The following is a 25,228-nucleotide window of genomic DNA, read 5'->3' on the forward strand; positions in this document are numbered from 1 at the left end:
AGGTCATAGGTGGGTTAGACAGCATCCATGGAGAGAGAGAGAGCACAAACTACCATTTCGAGTCCAGATGACTGTTCATCAGAGCCGAAGCGAAGTGTGGAGGGGACAGCATTTACGATGTAGTTTGTTTTTGGGCGGCAGAGGGGAAGGGGGTGCGGGTGGTGTGGAGGTAATGGGTGTAGGGTGCTGGTGGAGAAAGGATGTTAATTGTTTAGATTAAATGATCAGAATGTGAGGGTGGCAAACACAATGGTGTGTCTCCTGCCATTGTTCTGCCACTCACGTTCCAATCACTTAATCTCAGCGACAGAGGAACCTCGATTATCTGAACGTGATGAGCAGGCACTATTTCGTTCGGGTAATCGATTTAATTGGTTAAATGCTTTTCCTCTGGGGCTTGGAATTTTTAAAGTCTGCTCCTCGTTCAAGAGACTGCAGCAGCACACAGCACGTGAGACCCTGCCTCCAACCCCATGCAACACCTCCCCACCTGGAGTAGAGTGGTGCTGGGAAAGCAGCAGTTCAGGCAGCATCCGAGGAGCAGGACAATCAACGTTTCGGGCAAAAGCCCTTCATCAGGAATACAGCCCCCAACCCTGTGCAACATCCCACCCCGCTCCCCCACCTCAACCCTGTCCGACCCTGCCCCCGCCCACCCCCTCTCCGGGGCAGCTGGACTGGATGCCAACAACAAAGACTGCTGCAATTGCCTTCGTGGGGTAAGTCTCCAAACAGAGCGCGCACACACACACGCAGCCACAGCCACACACACAACTTTTTGCTGCAACTTTTTGACAGGTTCCACCTTTGCCCTATACAGGACAATGTTGGAGAGATTATCTGGGATAGGGGGGGGTTTAAGGTACACCCCTGTGTAGAACTCCAGAGGCAGTGTGGGGGGAAAGAAAGTGAGGGCAGTCAGTCATTTGGAGACGGTGCCTGTTTAATCTCTGTAAACAAAAAAACACGATCACTGTTGGAAACGTGTCTTTCGTGTAATGTTTCCATCGGAATCGCGAGATCTCCTTCGGATAATCCGATTTTCGGATAATTGGTATTCGGATAATTGAGGTTCCTCTGTATCAACATCCTTTCTCCATCAGCACCGTACACACATTATATTGCCAGAGGAGGTGTGGAAGCAGCATTTAAGGAGCACCTCGATGACTACATGGATAGGAAGCGAATAGATGTATACGGATCCTGTAAGTGAAGACAGGTTTAGCATGAAATGTGTCAGTGCAGACTTGGAGGGCTGAAGGGCCTGTTCCTGTGCTGTATTGTTCTTTGTTCTATGTTCTGTCTCTGAGTAGATTGACCCTGACTCCTGAATGCCTGAATCTGGATATTCTCATTGTTCCTGCATTAATGAATATTCCATAAAGAATCTCTGCATCAAACAGGGCTAACAGTAAATAGAGGGATTGGAGAAGGTGGTGTTGGTGCATTAATTGTGTTCACTTGCATGCGGGTGAAAATGGAGAATGGTATGGAATAAATTCTCGTACAGATTTGTTGGGCTGAATGACCTCTTTCTATGTTGTACAGTCCACATCACAGAGGCTTGTATCCTTCCGTCCCTGAGCCAAGAATGGTCCCCTGAGCCACGGATAGGGTCTTGAAGAGCCAGACCAGCCTGAGTTCCCTGTGTTTTGTTTTGCAGGATGTTGCTGACTTTGAGTGGGTTATGTGGTTCACTAAGTTCCGAAACTACATTCTTTTCGCCTTATCTGGCCACGTGCTGTTTGGTAAAGCTATTTCCATGATGGTTCCTCAGGTGGGTGCCACTTCCATTCTGTCAGTTCATGTTGTTGTTTCTTCCTTGGAACATGCAGAAGACCAAAGGAACAGTATTTATTGAGACATTCTAGAGCCGAGTTGAATGGTGTGGGATCAGGTTTGATGTAGAACGTGGAACATTATAGCGCAGTACAGACCCTTTTGGCCCTCGATGTTGCCAACCTGTGGGACCAATTTGAAGCCCAACTAACCTACACTATTCCATTCTCGTCCATATGCCTATCCAATGACCATTTAAATGCCCTTAACGTCTACTACTGTTGCAGGTATTGCGTTCCATGCCCCTACTTTCAGAGTAAAAAAACTAACTCTGACATCTGTCCTATACCTATCACCCCTCAATTTAAATCCATGTCCCCTCATGCTAGTCATCGCCAACCGAGGAAAAAGGCTCTCACTGTCCAACCTATCTAACTCTCTGATTATCTTATGTCTCAATTAAGTCGCCTCTCAACCATCTTCTCTTAAACAAAAACAGCCTCAAGTCCCTCAGCGGTGACTAGAACTATACGCAATACTCCAAGTGCAGCCATACCAGAGTTTTTTTTTTAGATTACTTACAGTGTGGAAACAGGCCCTTTGGCCCAACAAGTCCACACCGATCCGCCAAAGCGCAACCCACCCATACCCTACATTTGCCCCTTACCTAACACTACGGGCAATTTAGCATGGCCAATTCACCTGACCAGCACATCTTTGGACTGTGGGAGGAAACCGGAGCACCCGGAGGAAACCCACACAGACACTGGGAGAACGTGCAAACTCCACACAGTCAGTCGCCTGAGTCGGGAATTGAACCCGGGTCTCAGGCGCTGTGAGACAACAGTGCTAACCACTGTGCCACCGTGCCGCCCATTTTGTACAGCTGCAGCATGATCTCGTGGTTCTGAAACTCAATCCCTCTACCAATAAAAGCTAACACACCGTATGCCTTCTTAACAATACTATAAACATGGGTGGCAACTTTCAAGGATCTATGTATTTGGACACCAAGATCTCTCTGCTCATCTACACTACCAAGAATCTTACCATTAGCCCAGTACTCTGCATTCCTGTTACTCCTTGTGGATCACCTCTCACTTTTCCGCATTAAACTCCATTTGCCACCTCTCAGCTTAGCTCTGTCTCTCTGCAACCTACAACACCCTTCGTCACTATCCGCAACTCTACCAACCTTAGTGTCACCCACAATTTACTAACCCATCCCTCTCTGCCCTCATCCAGTTATTTATGTAAATGTCAAACAAGAGTGGACCCAAAACAGATCTTTGCAGCACCCCACTGGTAATTGAACTCCAGGATGAATATTTCCCATCAACCACCACCCTCTGTCTTCTTTCAGCTACTCAATTTCTGATCCAAACTGCCAAATCACCTTCAATTCCATGCCTCTGCATTTTGTGCAATAGCTTACCATGGGGAACCTTATCAGACACCTTACTGAAATCCATATGCACTACATCAACCGCTTTGCCCTCATCGATCTGTTTGGCCACCTTCTCAAAGAATTCAATAAGATTTGTGAGGCACAGCCTGTCCTTCACAAAACTGTGTTGACTATCCCTAATCAACTTATTCATCTCTAGATGATTATAGAGATTAATATAACCCTTATATATCCTTTCCAACACTACCCACAACTGAAGTAAGGCTCACAGGTCTCCCCTCCTTGAACAAGGGAACAACAGTTGCTATCCTCCAGTCTGGCATTAATCCTGTAGACAAAGATATCCCGAAGATCTCCTCCCTGGCTTCCCAGAGAATCCTAGGCTAAATCTCATCCAGCCCAGGGGACTTATCTATTTTTACACTTTCCAGAATTGCTAACACCACCTCCTTATGCACCGCAATCCCATCTAGTGTAGTAGCCTGTGTCTCAGTATTCTCCTTGATAATGTTGTCTTTTTCTAGTGTGAATACTGATGAAAAGTATTCATCTAGTGTTTCCCCATCTCCTCTGACTCCAAGCACAGATTCCCACTATTATGCTTGATTGGCCCTAAGCTTACTCTAGTTATTCTTTTATTCCTGATATACCTATAGAAAGTCTTTCATTCCATCCGCCAATGACTTCTCATGTCCCCTCCTGGCTCTTTTTAGCTCTCTGTTTAGGTCTTTCCTAGCTAACTTGTAACTCTCAAGCGCCCAAACTAAGCCATCACATCTCATCCTAACATAAGCCTCCTTCTTCCTCTTGACAAGAGATTCAACTTTCTGAATAAACCACAGCTCCCGGGCTCGACAATTTCCTCCCTGCCTGACCGGTACACACTACTTCAAGGACCTGCAGAAGCTGGTCCTTGAAGTTCCACATTTCTATTGTGCCCATCCTTTGCAGTTCCTCCCCCATCCTCTGCATTCTAAACCTTGCCTAATCGCATTGCAATTAGAACATAGAACATAGAAAAATACAGCGCAGTACAGGCCCTTTGGCCCTCGATGTTGCGCCGATCCAAGCCAGCCTAACCTACACTAGCCCACTACCCTCCATGTGCCTATCCAATGCCTGTTTAAATGCCCATAAAGAGGGAGAGTTCACCACTGTTACTGGCAGGGCATTCCATGAACTCACGACTCACTGAGTAAAGAATCTACCCCTAACATCTGTCCTATACCTACCACCCCTTAATTTAAAGCTATGCCCCTCCGTAATAGCTGACTCCATATGTGGAAAAAGGTTCTCATGGTCAACCCTATCTAAACCCCTAATCATCTTGTACACCTCTATCAAGTCACCCCTAAACCTTCTTTTCTCCAATGAAAACAGCCCCAAGTGCCTCAGCCTTTCCTCATACAATCTTCCTACCGTACCAGGCAACATCCTGGTAAACCTCCTCTGCACCCGTTCCAGTGCCTCCACATCCTTCCTATTGTATGGCAACCAAAACTGCACACAATACTCCAGATGCGGCCGCACCAGAGTCTTATACAACTGCAACATGACCTCAGGACTCCGGAACTCAATTCCTCTACCAATAAAAGCCAGTACGCCGTATACCTTCTTCACAGCACTATTTACCTGGGTGGCAACTTTCAGAGATCTGTGTACATGGACACCAAGATCCCTCTGCTCATCCACACTACCAAGTATCCAACCATTAGCCCAGTACCCCATCTTCTTATTACTCTTACCAAAGTGAATCACCTCACACTTAGCTACATTGAACTCCATTTGACACCTTTCTGCCCAGCTCTGCAGCTTATCTATATCCCGCTGTAACCTGCCACATCCTTCCTCACTGTCAACAACTCCACCGACTTTCGTATCATCTGCAAACTTGCTCACCCAACCTTCTAGCCCCACCTCCAGGTCATTTATAAAAATGACAAACAGCAATGGTCCCAAAACAGATCATTGGCAACAATGTCCTATTCCTGAGTGAATACTGATGAAAAGTATTCATTCAGTGTCTCCCCAATCTCTTCAGCCTCCACGCGCAACTTCCCACTACTATCCTTGACGGGACCTATTCCTACCCTAGTCATTCTTTTATTCCTGACATACCTATAGAAAGCCTTTGGGTTTTCCCTAATCCTATCAACCAACGACTTTTCATGTTCCCTCCTAGCTGCTCTTAGCTCTCTCTTTAGATCCTTCCTGGCTACCTTATAACTCTCAATCACCCCAACTGAACCTTCACACCTCATCTTTACATAGGCCGCCCTCTTCCCTTTAACAAGGGATTCCAATTCCTTATTAAACCACAGCTCCCTCACACGACCCTTTCCTCTCTACCTGACAGGTACATACTTATCAAGGACACTTAATTATTGCTCCTTGAACAAGATCCACAAATCAATTGCACCCTTCCCTTGAAACCTACTTTTCCAAGCCACGCATCCTAAGTCATGCCTCACCGCATCGTAATTTCCCTGCCCCCACCTATAATTCTTGCCCTATAGTGCACACTTATCCCTCTCCATCACTAGAGTAAAAGTCGCCGAATTGTGGTCACTGTAATTGTGAGACTCCTGCTCCCTGTTTGTATGATGGTCATGACCATGGATTATCCCACTGCCTGGGGACAGCAGGTCCATCGCTAAAGTAAACATAACCGAATTGTAGGCATTATCACCAAAATGCTCGCCTACCTCCAAATCTACACCTTGGCTGGGTTCATTACCCAGTACCAAATCTAATGTGGTCTCACCCCTTGTTGGTCTATCTACATACTATGTCAGGAACCCCTCCTGCGCACACAGAACAAAAACTGACCCATCTATAGTACTCGAACTATGGTATTCCCAGTCGATATTTGGAAAGTTAAAGACCCGTATAACAACTTCTCTATCACTCTCACTCCTATCGAGAGTGACCCTACATGGCGTTTTATAACTTGGCAATGTCATTGGTAAGTGGAATCTTTGGGAGGTGAGAGGATCGGAAGATGTGTCCTGCACAGTGGCTTCTCCGTGTGGAATCACACTGAGTAAGAGAGGTTGTAACATTGTGGCATGCTGGCTGTGTACAGGGGGTCCCAGAGTCTACAGAGAGCTGCCATTGTGATCCTTCACTCCTGTCCCCAGGCAGTGGGATTATCCATGGTCATGACCATCATACAAACAGAGAGCAGGAGTCCCAGCCACTTGTCCCTTCAAGCCTGCGCCATGTTAATCTTCCGCCCACTTGGCAATCAAAAGTCTATCTACCTCTGCCCACAATGAAGCATCTGAGTGATTGGCAGGAGTAGGTGAAGGTAGGAAGAGCTAGGAGATGAGGAAAACTGTTTGGGCAGCTGTGTGTGGGTGAGGTGAAGGGTCTGGCATGGGTCCTGAGTAACAGAGTGCTGCTAGGTTAAGCAGTGGGAGTGAATGAGCATTGGGCAGCCTGAGAGGTTGTCAATGCCATATGTCCTCCCTCCCCAGCCCACCCCACTAGACCACTTCCAGCTCTGCCACATCCAGACTCCTGGAAATGTGTTTTAATTTATTCATTGGATGTGGGCATCTCTGGCTAGACCAGCGTGTATTGTCCATCCCTAGTTCTCCAGAGAGCAGTTAAGAGTCTACCACGTTGCTGTGGGTCTGGGGTCACATGTAGACCAGAGCAACTAAGGATGGAAGTTTCCTTCCCTAAAGGGCATTAATGAACCTGATGGTTTTTCCAACAATCAGCAATGGATTCATGGTGCAATAACTTTATTATTAATCTCATTTGTTACTGAATTCAAATTCCACGACCTGCAGTGGCAGGATTTGAACCTGGGTCCCCAGGACAATAGCTACATGTTGGGATTAATAGTCTAGTTGTACCACAAGGTCATTGCCTCCCCAGTTGACCCTTCTGAGAGTGGGCCCTGAAGAGTGTCTCTGTCTCTGTCTCTCTCTCTCTCGCACACACTCACACTCACATTCTCACACACTCCTTCTGTCAAGCTGCCCGTCCACCAGACTGCAAACCTCTGTGCTTTTCCGAGATTTTCCATTGTGGCCACTTCCTGTTCTGTCTTCCCTTGAAGAGGCAGCCTGCTTTTACAAGTGTGCTTGGTCCTTGGGTTAGCTCAGTTGGCTGTATGACTGGTTTAATGCAGAGTGATGCCAACAGTGTGGGTTCAATTCCCATACTGGCTGAGGTTACCACAAAGTCTTTCCATCTCAACTTTCATAGAATTCCTACAGCGTGGAAACAGGCCATTTGGCCCAACAAGTCCACACTGACCCTTTTGAAGAATATCCCACCCAGACCCATTACCCCAATCCTATTGCTCCACATGTTCCCTGACTAATGCACCTGCACATCTTTAGACTGTAGAAGGGAACTGGAGCACCTGGAGGAAACCCATGCAGACACTGGGAGAAAGTGCAAACTTCACACACAGTCACCCGAGGCTGGAATCGAACCCGGGTCCCTGGTGCTATGAGGCAGCAGTGCTAACCACTGAGCCACCATGCTTCTCACCTTGCTTAAGGCGAAGTGCCCCTCAGACCAAACCAGCACCAGTGATCTCTCTCGCTGTTGAGAGAGTGGGATTATAGTGACTTTACCTTCACTTTTACACTACCTTGGCAGTGTTGCTAGCGCCATCTGCTGTGTTCAGACCAGACTGACAGGTTTTGAGAAATGGACAGACACCAGAGTCTTGCTCTAAAATTGTGCAAGTGTTGTTACTGGACCAATGTTGCACATCGACCACCTCGCCCTGAAGTGTCGCTAATCTTCCAGACCTTGGGGTAGCTGAGTTCTGAACCGTGCTTGTGTCTGCTTTTTCCAAAAACAAGATTTGAGAAAAAAGATTGAGATCTATCAACTGTGTATTGTCACGGTGTTTGGTGTGGTCACAGGGTTATTGAGATGCTAAAAGGGGTTGTTTCTGCCAGTTCCCAAGGTATTCCACAAATGATCCAAAATATTGTTAAAAAGCAATTTGTGTCCCTTGAAACGTAGCTTATAGGCCAGGTCTGTCCGATGATGACTAGTTTGCAATTGCTGGAGTTTGGGGTAGGTGGGGCAAATGGCATTAGAGTGGAAATTATAAACAGGAAAGCTTGAATAGGAATTGAGGCACTTCATTGTATAATACAGTACAGAGGAAGGCCATTTGGCCCATCATAGCTGTGCTGGATACAGAAGAATTTGTACATCACACAGGAATGCAACCTGGGACATGCAGCCCTTCTGGTGGAGGCTGGAGGTTTGCAGTCAGTATTGATTTGAGATAAAAGCTCTTGGACTGTGATCTTGACCTGAGACTTCTTTGTGTCTGCTCATCCTTTCGGTTTGGTTTTTAGTTTGTTATTTCATGCTGATAAGGCAGCGTTTGTTACCCATCCCTAAGTCCCCCCTAAACTGAATGGCTTCTTTGGCCATCTCAGAGGGTATTAAGAGTCAACCCCATTGCTATGGGTCTAGAGTCACATGTAGGCCAGACCAGGTAAGGATGACAGATTTCCATTTCAAGTGAAGGGACCAGATAGTTTTCATAGTCGCTATCACTGAGATCAACTTTCAATTCCAGATTTTATTAATTGGATTTAAATTCCACAAGATGCAATGGTGGGATTTGAACCCACAGCATCTGCATTGCTAGTCCAAGTGACGTGACCAATATGCCATCATCTCCAGTTAGATGATCTATACTTTTTTGATGTTGGTCATATAATAATTGTTCACAATGTTCTGTTTTTACACAGCACAGATCCTTGTATTTTATGGCCTATGGGATACTGGCAGTTCTGGCTACAATGGGGGTCTCATACCTCATGCTGATCCTGGTCCATTGCATTCTGCTGTATAGCATCGGTTTAGCCAAACAGAAATGGCTGTGTTTCGCTGCTGGCCTCTGCAGCCTAGCAACATTCAAATTGGAACCCATGAGCTCTTGGCAGGTAAGAACGTCTCACATAGGAGCAGGGTCTTCAGGCTATTTATTCAATAGCCACTTTCCTCTTCCATTTCCCTTTCCTGCTCTGTCCCCTCATCCCTTCAATCACCAAGTGATGCTGTAAATAGTTGATTGAGAGATGGACAAAACTGGCAGCTTAACATTCCAGGGTTTAGAGAGGGATGTAAAAGTGTTGGAGGAGTTGTGTGATTGATTACAATGTGGAAGCAGACTTTCAGCCCATTGAGTCCACACTGCCCCTCTGCAAAACATCCCATGTAGACTACCCTGTACCCTATTCCTGTAATCTCACATTTCTCATGGCTAAACTATCTCACCTCCACATCCCTGGATGTATGGCCAGTCCTCACAACCTGCACATCTTTGGACTGTGGGAGGAAACCCACGGGGAAAATGTACAACTTCCACCCAGCTAGTTGCCCAAAGTGGCATCAACCCCGAATCTCTGACGCGGTGAGGCAGCAGTGCTAATCATTGAGTCACCATGCCAACCGTGAGTAATTAGAGGAACAGAAATGTAGACAGATAATGGAAAAAGTAAAAACAACAGGGTTGTTATGGCGAGTAATTTTTACTTCCTCTGCACTGACTGAAACTTCCTTAGTGTCAGGGGCTTGGATAGACGGCCAGGCGATCGAAATTTCAGTGGGGGACCATTTTGGAGACAGTGACCATATTTCTGTAAGTTTTAAGTTATTTATGGGTATGGTTAATAGTCTTTGTCGGGCAAAAGTACTAAACTGGGAGAAGGCTAACTACCATGATGTTTTAGATGCCAGTTGATCAGAGTTCAGGATCAGAATGTTTCTGTGAAAATGAAGAATAAGAATGGCAAGGTTTGGGAACCTTTTAAATGACATGAGAAATTGTGGGCTTAATCAAAAAGAAAAAGGAGGCATATCTAAGGTTTAGGAAACTCTTGATAGACAGATCCCTCAAAATACATAGAGATATCAGGAAAGAATTAAAACTAGGAATGAGGAGGTCTCATTGAAATACCTTTGGCAAACAGTACCAAGGAAATCTCCCCCCAGCATTTTATCCATATGCAAGAAGCAAGAGTGTACCTAGGGAAAGGGTAGGCCCACTCAAGGACAAAGAATGGAATTTATTTGTGGAGCTGGAGGAATTGGGTGAGGTCTTTAATGAATACTTTACATCATATTCATAAAGGAGAAAGACATGGTGGATGGTGAGTCTCAGGAGGGTGTGTTAATATCCTGGGGCATGTCAATAGAAAAAAACGATGTTGGGCGTTTTGAAAAGCACTAAGGTAAACATGTCCCAGGACCTGAGGGGATCCATCCCAGAATGCTGAGGGAGGCAGGTGAGGAAACTATTGGGGCCTTGTACCAGATCTTTGTATCCTGTTTAGTAACAGGAAAGGTCCCAGAGGACTGGAGAATGTCTGTCTGAAATTGTTCCTTTCTTTAAGTAGGGCAACAGGGATCATCAGGGAAATTACAGGTCAGTGAGCCTTATGTTAGTGGTAGAGAAATTATTGGAAAAGATTTTTAGGGATATGATTTACTCACATTTGGAAGAATATGAACTTAGGCAGAATGGCTTTTTGAGAGGAAAGTCTTGTCTCACAAATTTGACTGAGTTTGTTAAGGACGTGACAAAGATGATTGCTGTGGGCAGAGCAGTGGACCTTATCTAATACAGGTTTTACCAAGGCCTTTCACAAAGTCCCTCATGGCAGATTGATACAAAACATGAAGTCACATGGGACCCACGATAGTTGGTAAGCTGGGAAAAAAAATCCAGCTTAGTCATAGAAGACAGAAAATAGTAATGGAAAGGTGTTTTTCTGACTGTGACCAGTATTAGCTGTGAGGAGAGATTGGACAAACCTGTTTGATTTTCACTTGAACCTCAAAGGATGAGGGATGACCTGATAGAAGTTCAGAAAATTGAGAGGTAGTGATAGAATGGATAGTCAGAGTCTATTTCCCAGGCACATAGGTTTCAGGTAAAAGAGGAAAATTTAAAGGCAATGCGGGAGGTGAGTTTTTACACAGACGGTGGTAAGTGCCTGGAATGTGCTGCCAGAGGTGGTGGTGGAGGTGGATACAATAACAACGATTAAGAGACATCTTGACAGATACATGAATAGGCAGGGAATAGAGGGATATGGACCTTGTGGAGGTGAAAAGTTTTTAGTTTAGGAAGGCATCATGTGTCGGTGCAGGCTTGGTGGGCCGAAGGGCCTGTGCTGTACTGTTCCTTGTTCTTCTTTATTTAGGGTAGCGGAGTCCAAACCTAGAGGGCATAAGTTTAAGGTGAGAGGGGAAAGACTTAAATGGTGTCGAAGGGGCAACTTTTCTCACACAGGGTGGTGAATGTATGGAATGTACTGCCAGAGGAAGTGGTGGAGGCTGGTACAATTACAACATTTTAAAATGCATCTGGATGGGTACATGAACAGGGAGGGTTTAGAGAGATCTGCACCAACTGCTGACAAATGGGACTAGATTAATTTAGGATATCTGGTCAGCATGGACAAGTTGGACTGAAGAGTCTGTTTTTGTGATGTGTATGACTATGATTCATGGAACAGAAGAATTTTTACGACAGTCTGTTCGTGAGATTAGCAGTTTCTTCTCTCTTTATTAATTGAATTTAAATTCTCGCAGCTTCAGCATTTGGACTTTGGTCTCTGGAACATTAGTTTGAGCCTCAGGATTGCTAGCCTAGTAATATTAGCACTCTGTGGCCATTCCCCCTTATGATATCTGCAGATACTGACTAACCACAGTATTTTTGCCCTCCCATGTTCCTCACGGTCCCACTTTAGAGGCCATCACCTGACTCTCTCTCTAATGATGTTTCAGTACAGCAGGGTTGTTTAGGCTGAAGCTGTGCTGCTTTGTGTTGAGAAAGCAGCCCTCGCTGGCTGTCTCTACAACTTCCAGCAAATTCACTTGTAGAGCACAGTTCTTACAGTTGTCCCCTCCAAAAACATCCCAGTGCAATGAGGTTCATGTTAACTGTTGCTCTGATGGTTGCTAAAGGGTTGCAACATATTAATGGGCCAGATCTTTGTAGACCTGCCTTTGGTTAGCCTGTTTTGGAGATTCCAATTTTACGTGGAGTTGAACTTTCCTGTCTGAACTCTTCCCTCATCCTAGACTGGGTTTGTAACGGGTACCTTCCACCTCCATGATGTCCTGTTTTATGGAGGAAGTGGTTTCACCATCATGCGATGTATGAGCTTTGCGTTGGAAAACGCTGAGAGGAAAGATGGAAATTACTCAATCCTGGACCTGCTGGTGTACAACTTCTACCTCCCTTTCTTCTTCTTTGGACCGGTAATGACCTTCGATCAGTTCCACGCCCAGGTAAGCTTTGAAACAATGCCTGGGAGATCAGAGGAAGACTTGCATTTATATATACACCTTCAGGATGTCCTAGAGTGCTTTTACAACCAGTGAAAGATAATAGTCACTGCCATGATGTTGAGGATCAGTAACATCCCAGAGCAGCCAGGATAGTACTCAGAGATAATCCTTAGTGATGTTGGTAGACAGATAAATATTGGCCCGGACACAATGGAGTTTCTTGTCTGCTCTATTTCAGAGCAACAAGGTAGAATCTTTCTGACCTAGTAAAGAGGGAAGAGGGGGCTTTGGATGAATCTCTAATCTAAACAGAGATATTCTTCATAGTGTTGCATGACCCTTGTGTAGTGATGGAGTGTCCGTGTATAAGATTGTTCAAGACTTGAGATCTGTTCCCTTGCAGCTGCTTGTCTACATGGCCATGGGAATGTGTTAAGGAATAGGTAGGCGATACACCAGCAGTCAAAAAGTGTGGCACAGCAGGTCAGGTAGGAGAGCAGCTCTCCCTTTTAAGGGACCCCAGGCGGGACAGCAAGAAGGTCACACACAGGAATCATGGGTAACTTTGGTCACGTCTCGTCAGGTGCTGCCTGACCGGCTGTGCTTTTCTAACACCACACTTTTTGACTCTGATATCCAACATCTGCAGTCCTCGCTTTCTCCCAACATTGGTCACGGGTGCAATCAGTCAAATGGAATTGGGCTTCTCGACCCTCTCCAGGGATCTTAGACAAGAGGAAAGACTCAAGAAATTGGGCTTATTCTTTTTGGAGCAGAGAAAATTAACAGGTGACCTTATTGAAGTGTTCAGAATTATGTGCAATTTGGACAGGGTAAGGAAAAATTTTCTGTTTCCACTAGTTGGTATGTCAGTAGTTAGGGGTCACTATTTCAAGATTGTCAGCAAGCGAACTAGGAATGAGATGAGGAGAAAGTTCTTTACTGAGTGAGTTGTTAGGATTTGGAATGTGCTGCCTGGGAGCATGGTTGAGGCAGATTCCATCAGGTTTCAAAAGAAATATGGATCTACATTTGAAAGGGACAAAGGTGTAATGGAAAATTAACATTTATTGCGTAATCTATAAAAGCATGGGGAAACAAAGTATTGCAGACAGACATAAAAAAAATGTAAAGTTAAACCGGCCGAACTGTAGACTTACAAGGCCAGTAAACGACCATATCAACAGTCAAGGAATGCGAAAAGCAACTCCATATATGGAAAGAAACTCTAATGTTCCAGGCTCCTAGCCTTGAGGTGTTGATAAGGAAAAGTGCATTATAGTATAAAGGGAATATGCGAAAGTTATCAGGCGCCCCTTACATGAGGCGTCTTGCCAATGTATTGGGTCCTTTTGCAGAGGTTAAAAATAAACTTTTTCTTTGCTCTTGCTAGCATTTGAGTTGAGTCGATTTAATTTCCACGACAAAGGCTGCGAAGATAGGGCTGGTCTAGCTGGGCAGTTCTTTCAGGAGTTCTAACAGACACAATGGGTCTAATGGCCGCCTCCTGTGCTGTAAAATTCTATGGTTCTATAAAATAACTTCTTACTCTGAGCTTTGTGTATCACAGGTGAACCAATCAAAACTCATTCGGAAAGAGAATGAGATGTGGAACATCAGGAAGTATGCCATCGCGCACCTGACTGTAATCATCCTTGTGGATATCTTCTTCCATTACCTCTACATTCTGACCATCCCTTCGGATCTGAAGCTGGTGGCACGCCTTTCTGATTGGGCATTAGGTAGGTCCCTGGATTTACCCATCAGCCCATAGCCTCCCTGACTCCCACAGTTCCATTCCCATCTCCAAACCTCTACTTTTAAATCTCACTTGACCGTTATCCCTGACCTCATTGAGGGCTTCGGGCATCCTCACTTCCATTACAAATCCTTCCAAGGTGTTTTTTTCTCATTGGTCTTGCTTGAGCCCCTAATTCAACTCCATCTTCAACTAAAGGGCATATCCACAGAATAAGGGGGAAGCAGACTTAAGACTGAGTTGAGGAGGAACTTCTTCATCCAAGGGATTGTGAATCTGTGGCATTCCCTACCCAGCAAAGCAGGTGAGGCTATGTGGTTGAATGTTTTTAAGGCAAAGATGGATTTTTGAACAATATAGAAGTTTAAGGGTTATGATGAGCAGATGGGTAAGTGAAGCTGAGTCCACGAAAGGACCATGATCATATTGAATTGTGGAGAATGCTTGAGGGGCCAGATGGCTTACTCCTGCTCCTACTCCTAGTTCTTACGTTCTTATGTTGTTATCTCACGTTATCCTTGTCTCAATTGGCGCCACTATCTGTATTTCTCCCAGACTTTACAAACTTTGTCATGGAAATCCGAATTCTACTCAACCCAAAACTATCTTTGAAAAAAATGGTTAAAAAAACTATGGTTGCTTTTACAGGACGTACGCAACCAATGAAGTCTTCCAGATTTTTTTATTTGTTCATGGAATGTGGGTAACGTCAGCAAGACCAGAATTTGTTACCCATCTGTGATTGCCTTTGTATTGAGTGGCCATTTCAGAGGGCAATTAAGTTGGTGTGGGACTGGAGTCACATGTAGGCCAGATTAGGAAAGGATGGTAGATTTTCTTCCCTAAAGGACATTAGGCAATCCCATGCATTTTTACAACAATTGCTAAGGTGCTCTGGAATCACATCCCTAGCTAAAGATTCCGAATTACTAATCCAGTCACATGACCACTACACTGCTATAGCCTCCAGAACTGGTGATACTGTGGTATGTAGAAAAACATCAGTTTGCAAACTGAAAGGTGTCTCAATAGCAATGAGATAATATAGGAATATGTAGATCCTGTATAAATCCAAGGCATACCAGAGCTTTTACATAGGCTCTTTACCCATCCACACCCATATCATGTGGATATGTGCAGAGGTATAATGGCACCTGGACATGATGTGTTATAGTTCGTTCAGAGTAAGAGGTGTTTTGGCAGTTTTCTTTACCTGCATGTTGTAGAGTCACTCTGGATAGTGATGGTAGAACCTCCTACATTCTTTCCATAATGTAACTGACCAGAAATCTCTCCACGTTTTGACAACCTGCCATTGGTCAATGTAGGAAGACTTTGCATTCTTAGGAAGTGGGCATCACTGGCTAAGCCAGCATTTATTGTGTATCCCTAATTGCCCAGAGGACAGTTAGGAGTCAACTGCATTGCTGTGGGTCTGGAGTCACATGTAGACCAGACTGGGTAAGGATAGCAGTTTCCTTCCTTAGGGAACCAAATAGGTTTTTCTGACAACATGGTTACCATTACATTGTTAATTCCAGATTTTTAAAAATTGAATTCACGATCCACCATGCGTATTGGTGGGATTTGAACCTAGGTCCCTGGACCATTACTTGGGTCTCTGGAATAATACCACTAGGCCTTTGCCTCCCCAACCTGTGAGGTGAACATACCTTTCTTCAGGCATTAGTTCTAGGGTGGGAGGCAGGGCCCTCCAATATAAAGGACACTGTACCGAACTTAAAACTCAGCCCTGTCCTGATGGTGCCCAAACAATTTCACTGACAAATCTGCCTTTGTTTTTATCTCCCTCCCTGATTCCATGGTAAAGCTTGTTTGGCTTATTTCAACCTGGTGTATGACTGGATAAAGGCAGCAGTGATGTTTGGCGTGGTTGGAACCGTGGCCAGACTTGACTACCTTGACCCACCCAAACCACCGAAATGCATCACCATGCTGTACGTCTTTGCTGAAACGTAAGTGTCTCTTTTCTTCCTTTTTATTCAGTTTCCTTTCATCCTTCTAATGGAGAGAAAAAAAAGAGCACTGGGATTACCACGAGAAAACCTGATCTCTATAGTTCGTTGATGTACTTTGCATCTGTTGCTGTAACAATGGAATTTTTCTGCCGGTCACGCTTTTGGTCACTGATGTTATAAACTGTGCGTTTAAACTGTGGCAAGTGTGCATTGTGGGCTCTTCATAGAATCCAGAATGGTACAGTGCAGAGGGAGGAACCTTGGTCGAGTCAGTCCCTGCGTTTTCAAGGATACAGTCCCAATTTTCTGCCCTGGCTTTACCCCCATAATCTCAGTAATTTGTTTCTTCTTCAAAACTTTTTCCGGATTGGATCTGTTAAATCTGTTTCTGTTACCTTATCAGGTGGTGCATTCCTAATTTTAAATATGCATTGTGCATAGTAGCTTTTCTTTGTTCTACTTTATGGTCCCTTTGTCAATCATCTTCAGTTTTTACACATGAATCATTTTATTTACCATTTCCAAGTATCGCGTGATTGTAAAGATACCAATCAGACCTTCTGTAGGTTTTCCTACGATTGGAAAAACCTTTTCTTATTCATTTATGGTATTATTGGGTATAATTGCTGAGATTTATTACGCATCCCTAATTGACCTGGAGCAGATGGCCATGAATCACAGCATGGCTGGAGACTTTTGATCTCTTATCTACTATAGTTAATGCAGTTGATTAATTATTTTGATAAAGGTGTATAGCTTGCTATTGTCATTTGCAATTTAGATTTTTAAAAACAAAAGGTAACTTTATCAGGTGGTCAGAAGGTTATTTGGAACAGTGAACTGAAGATGGTTTCCAAGATAGCATGGCATGTCAGTTCACTGACTCATTGGACACTTGTGGTGTTACTGGTTGGATGTTTATACTGCTGAGTTTAATCTAGACAGAGAAAATGGATCAGAGACATTAATTTAGTTTTGACTTCAGAGTAGGAGAAACACGTTTCCAGTTCAGTTCTTCTTAGCAAGAAAAGTCTTAGTTTGTCAGATCTCCATGTTGTGGAAGTGTTGAGAAGCTATAAAACTATCTGAACTGAAGAGGTTTAGGCCATCCGAAATGGGGAAAAGAGCTCATTCCAGCAAACTTGGAAAGAATTTGTAAAACTATCTTAGCAGTCAGAAAAGGATAAATGAAAAGATTCAGTTAGGTAAGTGTCATGAACCAGACCAGACCCCCTCAGAATATTATAAGAAGGTAGCCTAGACCTTAGATCCTAACTTTTTCTTATTTTAAAGGCAAATGTAAAATGTCTGTTCCTGATGCGACGTGACTGTTCAAACTCCTTGATATTAGACAAAACACTATTTATTTAAACATTGTAATTAAAATACAACCAACGATAACTATGTTGGAATAATTAACAGAATTATACGTTCAGTAACTATTACTAATTAGCTGTTCTGATATAGTAACATCCCTTGGGGGAAAAAGAAGGAAGGTTCAGATACCAATTATCATATGCAGTTCTCTAATCCAAGAGGGAAAAAACATCAAGAGAAACTTTAGAGAGGAGCAGCCAGGAGGCATTCACTGAAGCCTCCAACTCTTATGAGACCCCAGTAGTTTCTGCTTAAAGCTAAACTGAAAATCTTAAAATCTAGCTAGAAAGCAGGCTGCTTCCATTGTCCAACTTCTTATAAAAAAAATTCCCCAAGGCCTCTCAAGCAGTTTGTTCAAGTGGTCTTCAGTAGGTGGCCCTGCCTATAGACTCTCTTCAAAAATGATCAAGACAAAATAACCTCTCAAAAGCCACAGCATCATCACATAAGGAATTGGAACTGAGATGGGAGTGATATTTCTTTGGGATTTAAGGACCTGTCATGGATGTCACTGAGAAACAGGTTGAATTTTGTTTTGCTATATATCAAGATTTTTCTAAACTGGCTTATATGTAGCTTTTGTTTTTAAATTCCTTTGTGTAATAAACTTGAGTCTTTTCTTGAAAAGCACATTTACACCTCTGTTGATGTGCTTCAGTCACTAAACACCTTGTTAACCACCTGCAAAAATTATACGTATGATCAAGGAAGTGTTCTGATTCTAGCTAATAATACCAAACATGATCAATCCCAGAACAAAGGCTGGTTTGGACCCTCTTGTATTCTGCATTCTGCTGCAACTACATGCTTGCTTGGAACGGAATTATTTTGGTCACTTCAGAAAGTCAATTTTGGAACTTTATCTTAAATAAAAAGAACTGAACTGGCCTACTGCCTCTTATTGTGGATTTGGAACTCAATAGTGTATATACACAATAGAGCTTTCATTACTCCATGGCCTTTTCCAGTATCACCATCAGCTGAAGAACTGATGTGGAGATGCTGGTGTGGCACTGGGGTGGACAAAGTCCGAAGTCTCACGACACCAGGTTGTAGCTGCTTGTGATTTCAAGTAAACCTGTAGGACTATAACCTGAAATTGTGTGACTTCTGCTAAAGAATTGGCTAAGAATCTATTCGAGTTGGGATTCAGGAGCTGTATGGATAGAATGTTTGTTTGCTGAAAGATGATGACTGAATTGTTGGGAGTGTGGACAGATCAGGCTCAGGTAGAGATCTGGTCAAGGATATATGATCCAGGGATTTATACATACTTTTTAAAAAAAAAAACTTTGTGTGTAATTGCTACTGACAATCATGACTCCTGTCTAGTTGGGAAAGTGGTAGCAAGCTGCCATCTTGAATGGCTCCAGTCTGCTTGGTGAGTCTCTGTGCATAGTGATGTTAGGGAGAGAGTTCCAACACTGCAGCAATAATAAACGGACAGTACAGAGTGAAATGACCATCTTGAATGCAGTTTGGTTTCTTTAGGAAGCACACTGTAGTATATTCCTTCAGAATGAGCTGGATACATTCAGTAAATAATGACTAGTCTGTGTAAGTGAAGTAAATAGAGATTCTGCATCTGTTTGCCTTTGTGCCTTCAGGAAGAAGCCCTAAGATTAGTGAAAACTGTTAGTTAGAGGCACAGAGTTGTACAGGCCCTTCGGCCCAACTTGTCCATGCTGACCAGGTTTCCTAAACTGAACTAGTCCCATTTGTCTGTGTTCGGCCCATATTAAACATTACTATCCATGTACCCAAATGTCTTTTAAATGTTTTCATTGTATGATCTATATTTCAGGCACTTTGACAGAGGGATAAATGACTGGCTGTGCAAGTAAGTGACCAATCTTTGTTTTGATCTGTTATTACTTGCTTCCAGGAAGTTGTAAAGCCATGTTGACTGCCCTTCCCTATTTGCCTGGAGAAGATGGTGACAGTATTTCATATTGTAATAACGACCCTGTGACATTTCTGGGCGCAGAGTGTCAACAATCACTTCTACGCAACACTTCAGGATGAATTCCTGGGCTAAGTGCTTTGGGAAGGTGCGAGGTGGCGAAAGGCACTATACAAATGCAGATTCACGCTTTTCGAAGCCAATATCTCTGGCAGGCTCCTTGCTGGAGGCTTGTCTAAACGGCGCCCCCTCTGGCTGCAGAGGCTGGACCCTGCTGGAGCAGAAAGCATGGGAGGGGGGAGGGGTACAGAGGCAGGAATGAGGGTTGTGGAAGTCCAAGCACTGCACTGCTCAACCGTGACGTTGCCCCTCCACCCCCCCAACTTCACCATGACCCTAATCCATATCCGCCGTCTTTGCTAGGTGATACTCAAATGTAAACAGGATAAGATCTGGCCGTGAAGGGCCCTTGCATGTTTGAATGTGGTACTCATAGCCGGGAAACCCTGCCCTAGCGAGAGTAGACAGGGCAGTCTCTAGATACAAGTGCTACCAAGACAGTATCCCTTCTTCCCCAGGTACGTTTATGATTATTTGGGAGAAGACCACGACAACATTCTGAAGGAGTTGCTGGCGACAATTTGCACCTTCCTGATCACCACACTCTGGCTCGGCCCGGAGACCGTGGTCTACATCTGGTCCGTGTGTAACTGCTTCGGCCTGAACTTCGAGCTCTGGGTACAAAAGTTCTTCCAACTGGAACCCTTTGCTTCCATTGAGGTGAGGTCCTAAATATTCAAAGGTTCCCTCGTTGATTGACAAAACCCTTTGTAGCCGTGAATTCCCTGCAACTCTGAGCCTGGGAGTTGCATGCACGACACCCAGGTGTCACTGAGCTGGTCAGACCAGCCTCTCTCTGTGGTCAGATCACTATTCTCTCAAAGCAACAGGTTGAGGGTTCAGGCCCCATTCCAGGATCTGAGTATAAAATAAATGGGTAGGCCATTTAGGACAGAGTTGAGGAGAAACTTCTTCATCCATAGAGTGGTTGCTATATGGAATGCTCTTCCCCAGAAGGCAGTGGAGGCCAAGTCTCTGGATACATTCAAGAAAGAGATGGATAGAGCTTTTAAAGATAGTCTAATCAAGGGTTATGGGGTAAGGCAGGAACAGGATACTGGTTGTGGATGATCAGCCATGATCATAATGGTGGTGCTGGCTCGAAGGGCTGAATGGCCTACTCATGCACCTATTGCCTATAAAAGCTAAGCTCACTGTCTGGTATAGTAGTAGGGGATTGCAGTATTATAAGAGATGCTGTCTTTTGGATGAGACATTAACTCAAATCCCTTTCTGCCCTCTTGTGGTAAACACAAGAAATAGGAATAGGAGAAGACCATTGGCCCATCAAGCCTGCTTCCCCCATTCACAGAAAATGAATGTGTGGTTTGGACTCATGCAATTGGCCAAGGATTAGTTTGTGAACAGGAAGCAGAGACAGGGCATAAAGAGGACATTTTCAAGGTGGGGGGCACATAGTGATATGTGGAGTGTTTCAGGGGTCAATGCTGGGGCTTTAGCTATTTTACAATCCTCACTAATGATTGAGATGAAAAGACATAGTAAAGAATCTACACCTGTTGATAATAAGGGGAGGTGATGGTCTCGTGGTATTTTTGCTAGACTGTTAACCCAGAGACTCAGGACCTGGGTTCACATTCTGCCTCAGCAGATGGTGGAATTTGAAATCAATAAAAATCTTGAATTAAGAGTCTAATGAATTGATTGTTGGGAAAAACCTATCTGATTCCCTAGTACCTTTGAGGAAAGGAAACTGCCATCCTTATCTGGTCTGACCTACATGTGACTCCAGACCCACAGCAATGCGGTTGACTCTTAACTACCCTCTTGGTAATTAGGGATGGGCAATCAATGTCGGCTTTTGATGCCCACATCTTGTGAATGAATATTTGAAAATAAAGCTAAGTAGAAAAGTAGGCTGTCAGGAGGATATAACAGCTGAAAGGGTAGACCAGTCAAATGAGCAGACACCCAGATGGGAGATGGACGATAATGTAGGGCAGTGTGAAATTATTCACTCTTGCAATAAGAATGGAAAAGCACAGAATATTTTATATAAGGTATTAAACCTGCAGATATTGCAAACAATTAGGAAGGTAAATGGTAGATTGGTTTTAATTGGAGGGAGACTGGAGTACAGAAGTAAAGAGCTCTTGTTACAGTTGTACAGGTGAGATCAGATTTGGAGGATGATGCACAGTTTTGATTTCCACATTTAAGAAAATATACGCTTGTATCAGAGGTGAAGGATCACAAAAATAATCCATGAAATGAAGGGGGTGTCCAAAGTGAAGACGCCAAAGAAGTTGGATCTATCTTCTCTGGCGTTTAGAAGAATGAGCAGTGACCTTGTTGAGACCTACAAGATTCTGAAGGGGATTGACAGGGAAAATAAAATACAGTCTCGGAATAAGGGGCCAATCATTAGCTTTCTGTGTTTCATGCACAGGTTCCCCCAACTCCTTTGTGTTGTAGCTTGCAGTTTTTCCCCCATTTAAATAATAACTTGTTGTTTTGTTATCCCATCCAAAATTAACAACTTCATATTTTCCCATATTGTACTCAATTTGCCACCTTCTTGCCCACTCACTTGACCTCTGAATATCTCTCTGTTTGTATCTCTCTCACAACCTGCCTTTCCAACTATTTTTGTGTTGTCTGCAAGTTTGACTTCAATACATAACCTTCCTTCCTCCAAGTCATTAATATACATTGTAAACAAATGTGATCCCAGCACTGATTAGATTAGATTCCCTACAATGTGGAAACAGACCTTTCGGTCCAACAAGTCCACACCGACCCTCCGAAGAGTAACCCACCCAGACCCATTTCCCTCTGACTAATGCATCTATCACTATGGGCAACTCAGCATGGCCAGTTCACCAAACCTGCACATCTTTGGACTGTGGGAGGAAACCGGAGCACCTGGAGGAAACCCACGCAGACACAGGGAGAATGTGCAAACTCCACACAGACAGCTGTCCAAGGCTGGAATTGAACCTGGGACCCTGGTGCTGTGAGGCAGCATTGCTAACCACTGAGCCACCATGCCACCCTAATCCCTGTGGAATCCCACTAGTCACAGTTGCCAACCTGAAAAGGAAGCCCTTCTCTCCACTCACTATTTCTTGTCCAATAGTCAATTCTGTATTCATGCCACTGTACTAACACAGTGGGCTGTTACCACATGACTTAACTTTTTGTGAGGTATCTTGTCAAATGCCTCTGGAATTCCAAATGTAACACCAACTTGATAGAGTTCTTCGAGGAAGTGACCAAGTTGTTAGATGAAGGAGGGGCAGTTGATGTCATATACATGGACTTTAGTAAGGCGTTTGATAAGGTTCCCTATTGTAGACTAATAGAGAAAATGAAGTCACATGGTGTGCAGGATGTTCTAGTTCGGTGGATAAAGAACTGGTTGAGCAACAGGAGACAGAGTAGTAGTTGAAGGGTGTTTCTCAAATTGGAGAAAGGTGACCAGTGGCGTTCCATGGGGATCTGGGGCCACTGTTGTTTGTAATATACATCAATGATCTGGAAGAGGGCACTGTTGGTATGATCAGCAAGTTTGCAGATGACACAAAGATTGGTGGAGTAGCAGAAAGCATAAGGGACTGTCAGAGAATACAGAAGGATATAGGTAGACTGGAGAGTTGGGCAGAAAAGTGGCAGATGGTTTTCAATCCAGACAAATGTGAGGTGATGCATTTAGGCAAATCTAATTCTAGAGCGAATTATGAATAGAAGAGCCTTGGGTAAAGTTGATGGGCAGAGAGATCTGGGAGTGCAGGCCCATTGTATCCTGAAGGTTGCTGCACACATCAATAGAGTGGTCAAGAAGACATATAGTATACTTGCCTTCATCAAACGGGGTATTGAGTATAAGAGCTGGCAAGTCATATTAAAATTGTACAAGATGTTGGTTCGGCCGCATTTAGAACACTGTGTACAGTTCTGGTCACCAAAGGATGTGGACACTTTGGAGAGGGTGCAGAGAAGGTTTACGAGGATGTTGCCTGGTATGGAATGTGCTAGCTGTGAAGAAAGGTTGAGTAGGTTAGGATTATTTTCACTAGAAAAAAGGAGATTGAGGGGGGATCTGATTGAGGTTTAGAAAATTAGCAAGGGTATAAATAGGGTGGATGAAGACAAGCTTTTTCCCCACAGTGAAGGATTCAATAACGAGAGGTCATGCTTTCAAGGTGAGAGGTGGAAAATTTAAGGGGGATACACGCGGCAAGTACTTCACACAGAGGGTGGGGGGTGTTTGGAATGAGTTGCCAGCAGAGGTGGTAGAGGCAGGCACGGTAGATTCATTTAAGATGCCTCTGGATCGATGAATGAGTAGGTGGGGAGCAGGGGGATACAGATGCTTCGGAATTGACCAACAGGTTTAGACAGTACATTTGGATCAGCTCAGGCTTGGAGGGCCGAAGGGCCTGTTCCTCGGCTGTAAACTTTCTTTGTTCTTTGTGTACAGCTGCTTGTTCCCCTCTGTCCACTCCGGTTGAGACTTCCATAAAAAACTCTAATAAATGACTCAGACACCATTTCCCTTTCACGAAGCAATGCTGACTCTGTTTGATTAGATTATGATTACTACCTTAATAACTGATCCCAATAATGTTCCAACAACAGATGTTAGGCTTATCGGCTGCCGATTACCTGCTTTTTGTCTGTCTCCCTTTTTGAATAGGGGTGTCACATCAGTTTTCTAATCATCTGGTACTTCTCCAGAATCCAACACATTTTGTTTGGAAAATTGCAATCAATACATGCACTGTCTCTGCAGTTCTTTTAGGATCCTGGGAAGTAAGCCATCAGGGACAGGGGACTTATCTGCCTTTAGCTCCATTAGTTTGTCTTATCCTACTTCTCTTGTGACTGTCATGGTACTTAATTTCTCCCCCATATTCTTTAGTGTTAATGGAATATTTGAAGTAACTTCCACTGTAAAGACTGATGCAAAATATCTGTTTAACCCCTTTGCTATTTTCTTGTTCCCCAAAACCATATCCCCAGATTCATTTTCTAAGGAGCCCATGTTCACTTTGACCTCTCTTTTCCCTTTTATATATTTAAAGAAGCACTTATTGTTAGTTTTTGTATTCCTCACTATTTTGCCCTCATTGTTTACCCTTTCTCTCTTTACTATATTTGCCAGAACTTTTTTTCCGGATTCAGAATTTATCACAGTCTTTGGGGCTATCAACGACTTTTGCCTTTTATATGATTTTTCTTTCAACTTAACATTCTCCCGACCTTCCTTGGTTGGCCATGGTTGGTTTGTTTTTCTTTTAGCACGAATACATCCCAGTAAGGAGAAAATATTGAGAGTCATGAACCTCCTTAAATGTCTGCCACTGCTTACTTACTGTCATTCCTTCCAATTCATGCTAACTCTATCTTCATCTCACTTCACTTTAAGTTAAACACTGATGTTTCTGACCCAAGTTTCTCACACTCGACATGAATATTAAATTCTATCATGCTTTGATCACTACATCCTTGAGGATTTTTTATTCTGGAGTCATTTATTAAACTTGCCTCATTACCCAATCCATGGTTCCTGCTCCCTAGTTGACTCCATGGTGTATTGCTCAAGGAAACCATTCCTAATACACTCTATGAATTTGTTG

At 43.8% G+C, this 25,228-nt stretch overlaps 1 protein-coding gene across 6 annotated transcripts in view; it reads left to right on the top strand.

The window, feature by feature from the left end:
• hhatlb (hedgehog acyltransferase like, b) overlaps positions 1–25,228 on the top strand; it is a 69,509-nt gene that overhangs the window by 37,400 nt on the left and 6,881 nt on the right. For all 6 annotated transcript variants that reach the window (XM_060825181.1, XM_060825180.1, XM_060825178.1 and 3 more), the window contains 7 exons: positions 1,664–1,777; positions 8,932–9,126; positions 12,278–12,487; positions 14,058–14,229; positions 16,078–16,222; positions 19,407–19,442; positions 20,084–20,285. In XM_060825181.1, the coding sequence (XP_060681164.1) occupies positions 1,664–1,777; positions 8,932–9,126; positions 12,278–12,487; positions 14,058–14,229; positions 16,078–16,222; positions 19,407–19,442; positions 20,084–20,285 (1,074 nt within the window). The remainder of the gene's footprint in view (positions 1–1,663; positions 1,778–8,931; positions 9,127–12,277; positions 12,488–14,057; positions 14,230–16,077; positions 16,223–19,406; positions 19,443–20,083; positions 20,286–25,228) is intronic.

The sequence above is a fragment of the Hemiscyllium ocellatum genome, chromosome 5, assembly GCF_020745735.1.
Source record: "Hemiscyllium ocellatum isolate sHemOce1 chromosome 5, sHemOce1.pat.X.cur, whole genome shotgun sequence".
In the NCBI taxonomy this organism is placed as follows: Eukaryota; Metazoa; Chordata; class Chondrichthyes; order Orectolobiformes; family Hemiscylliidae; genus Hemiscyllium; species Hemiscyllium ocellatum.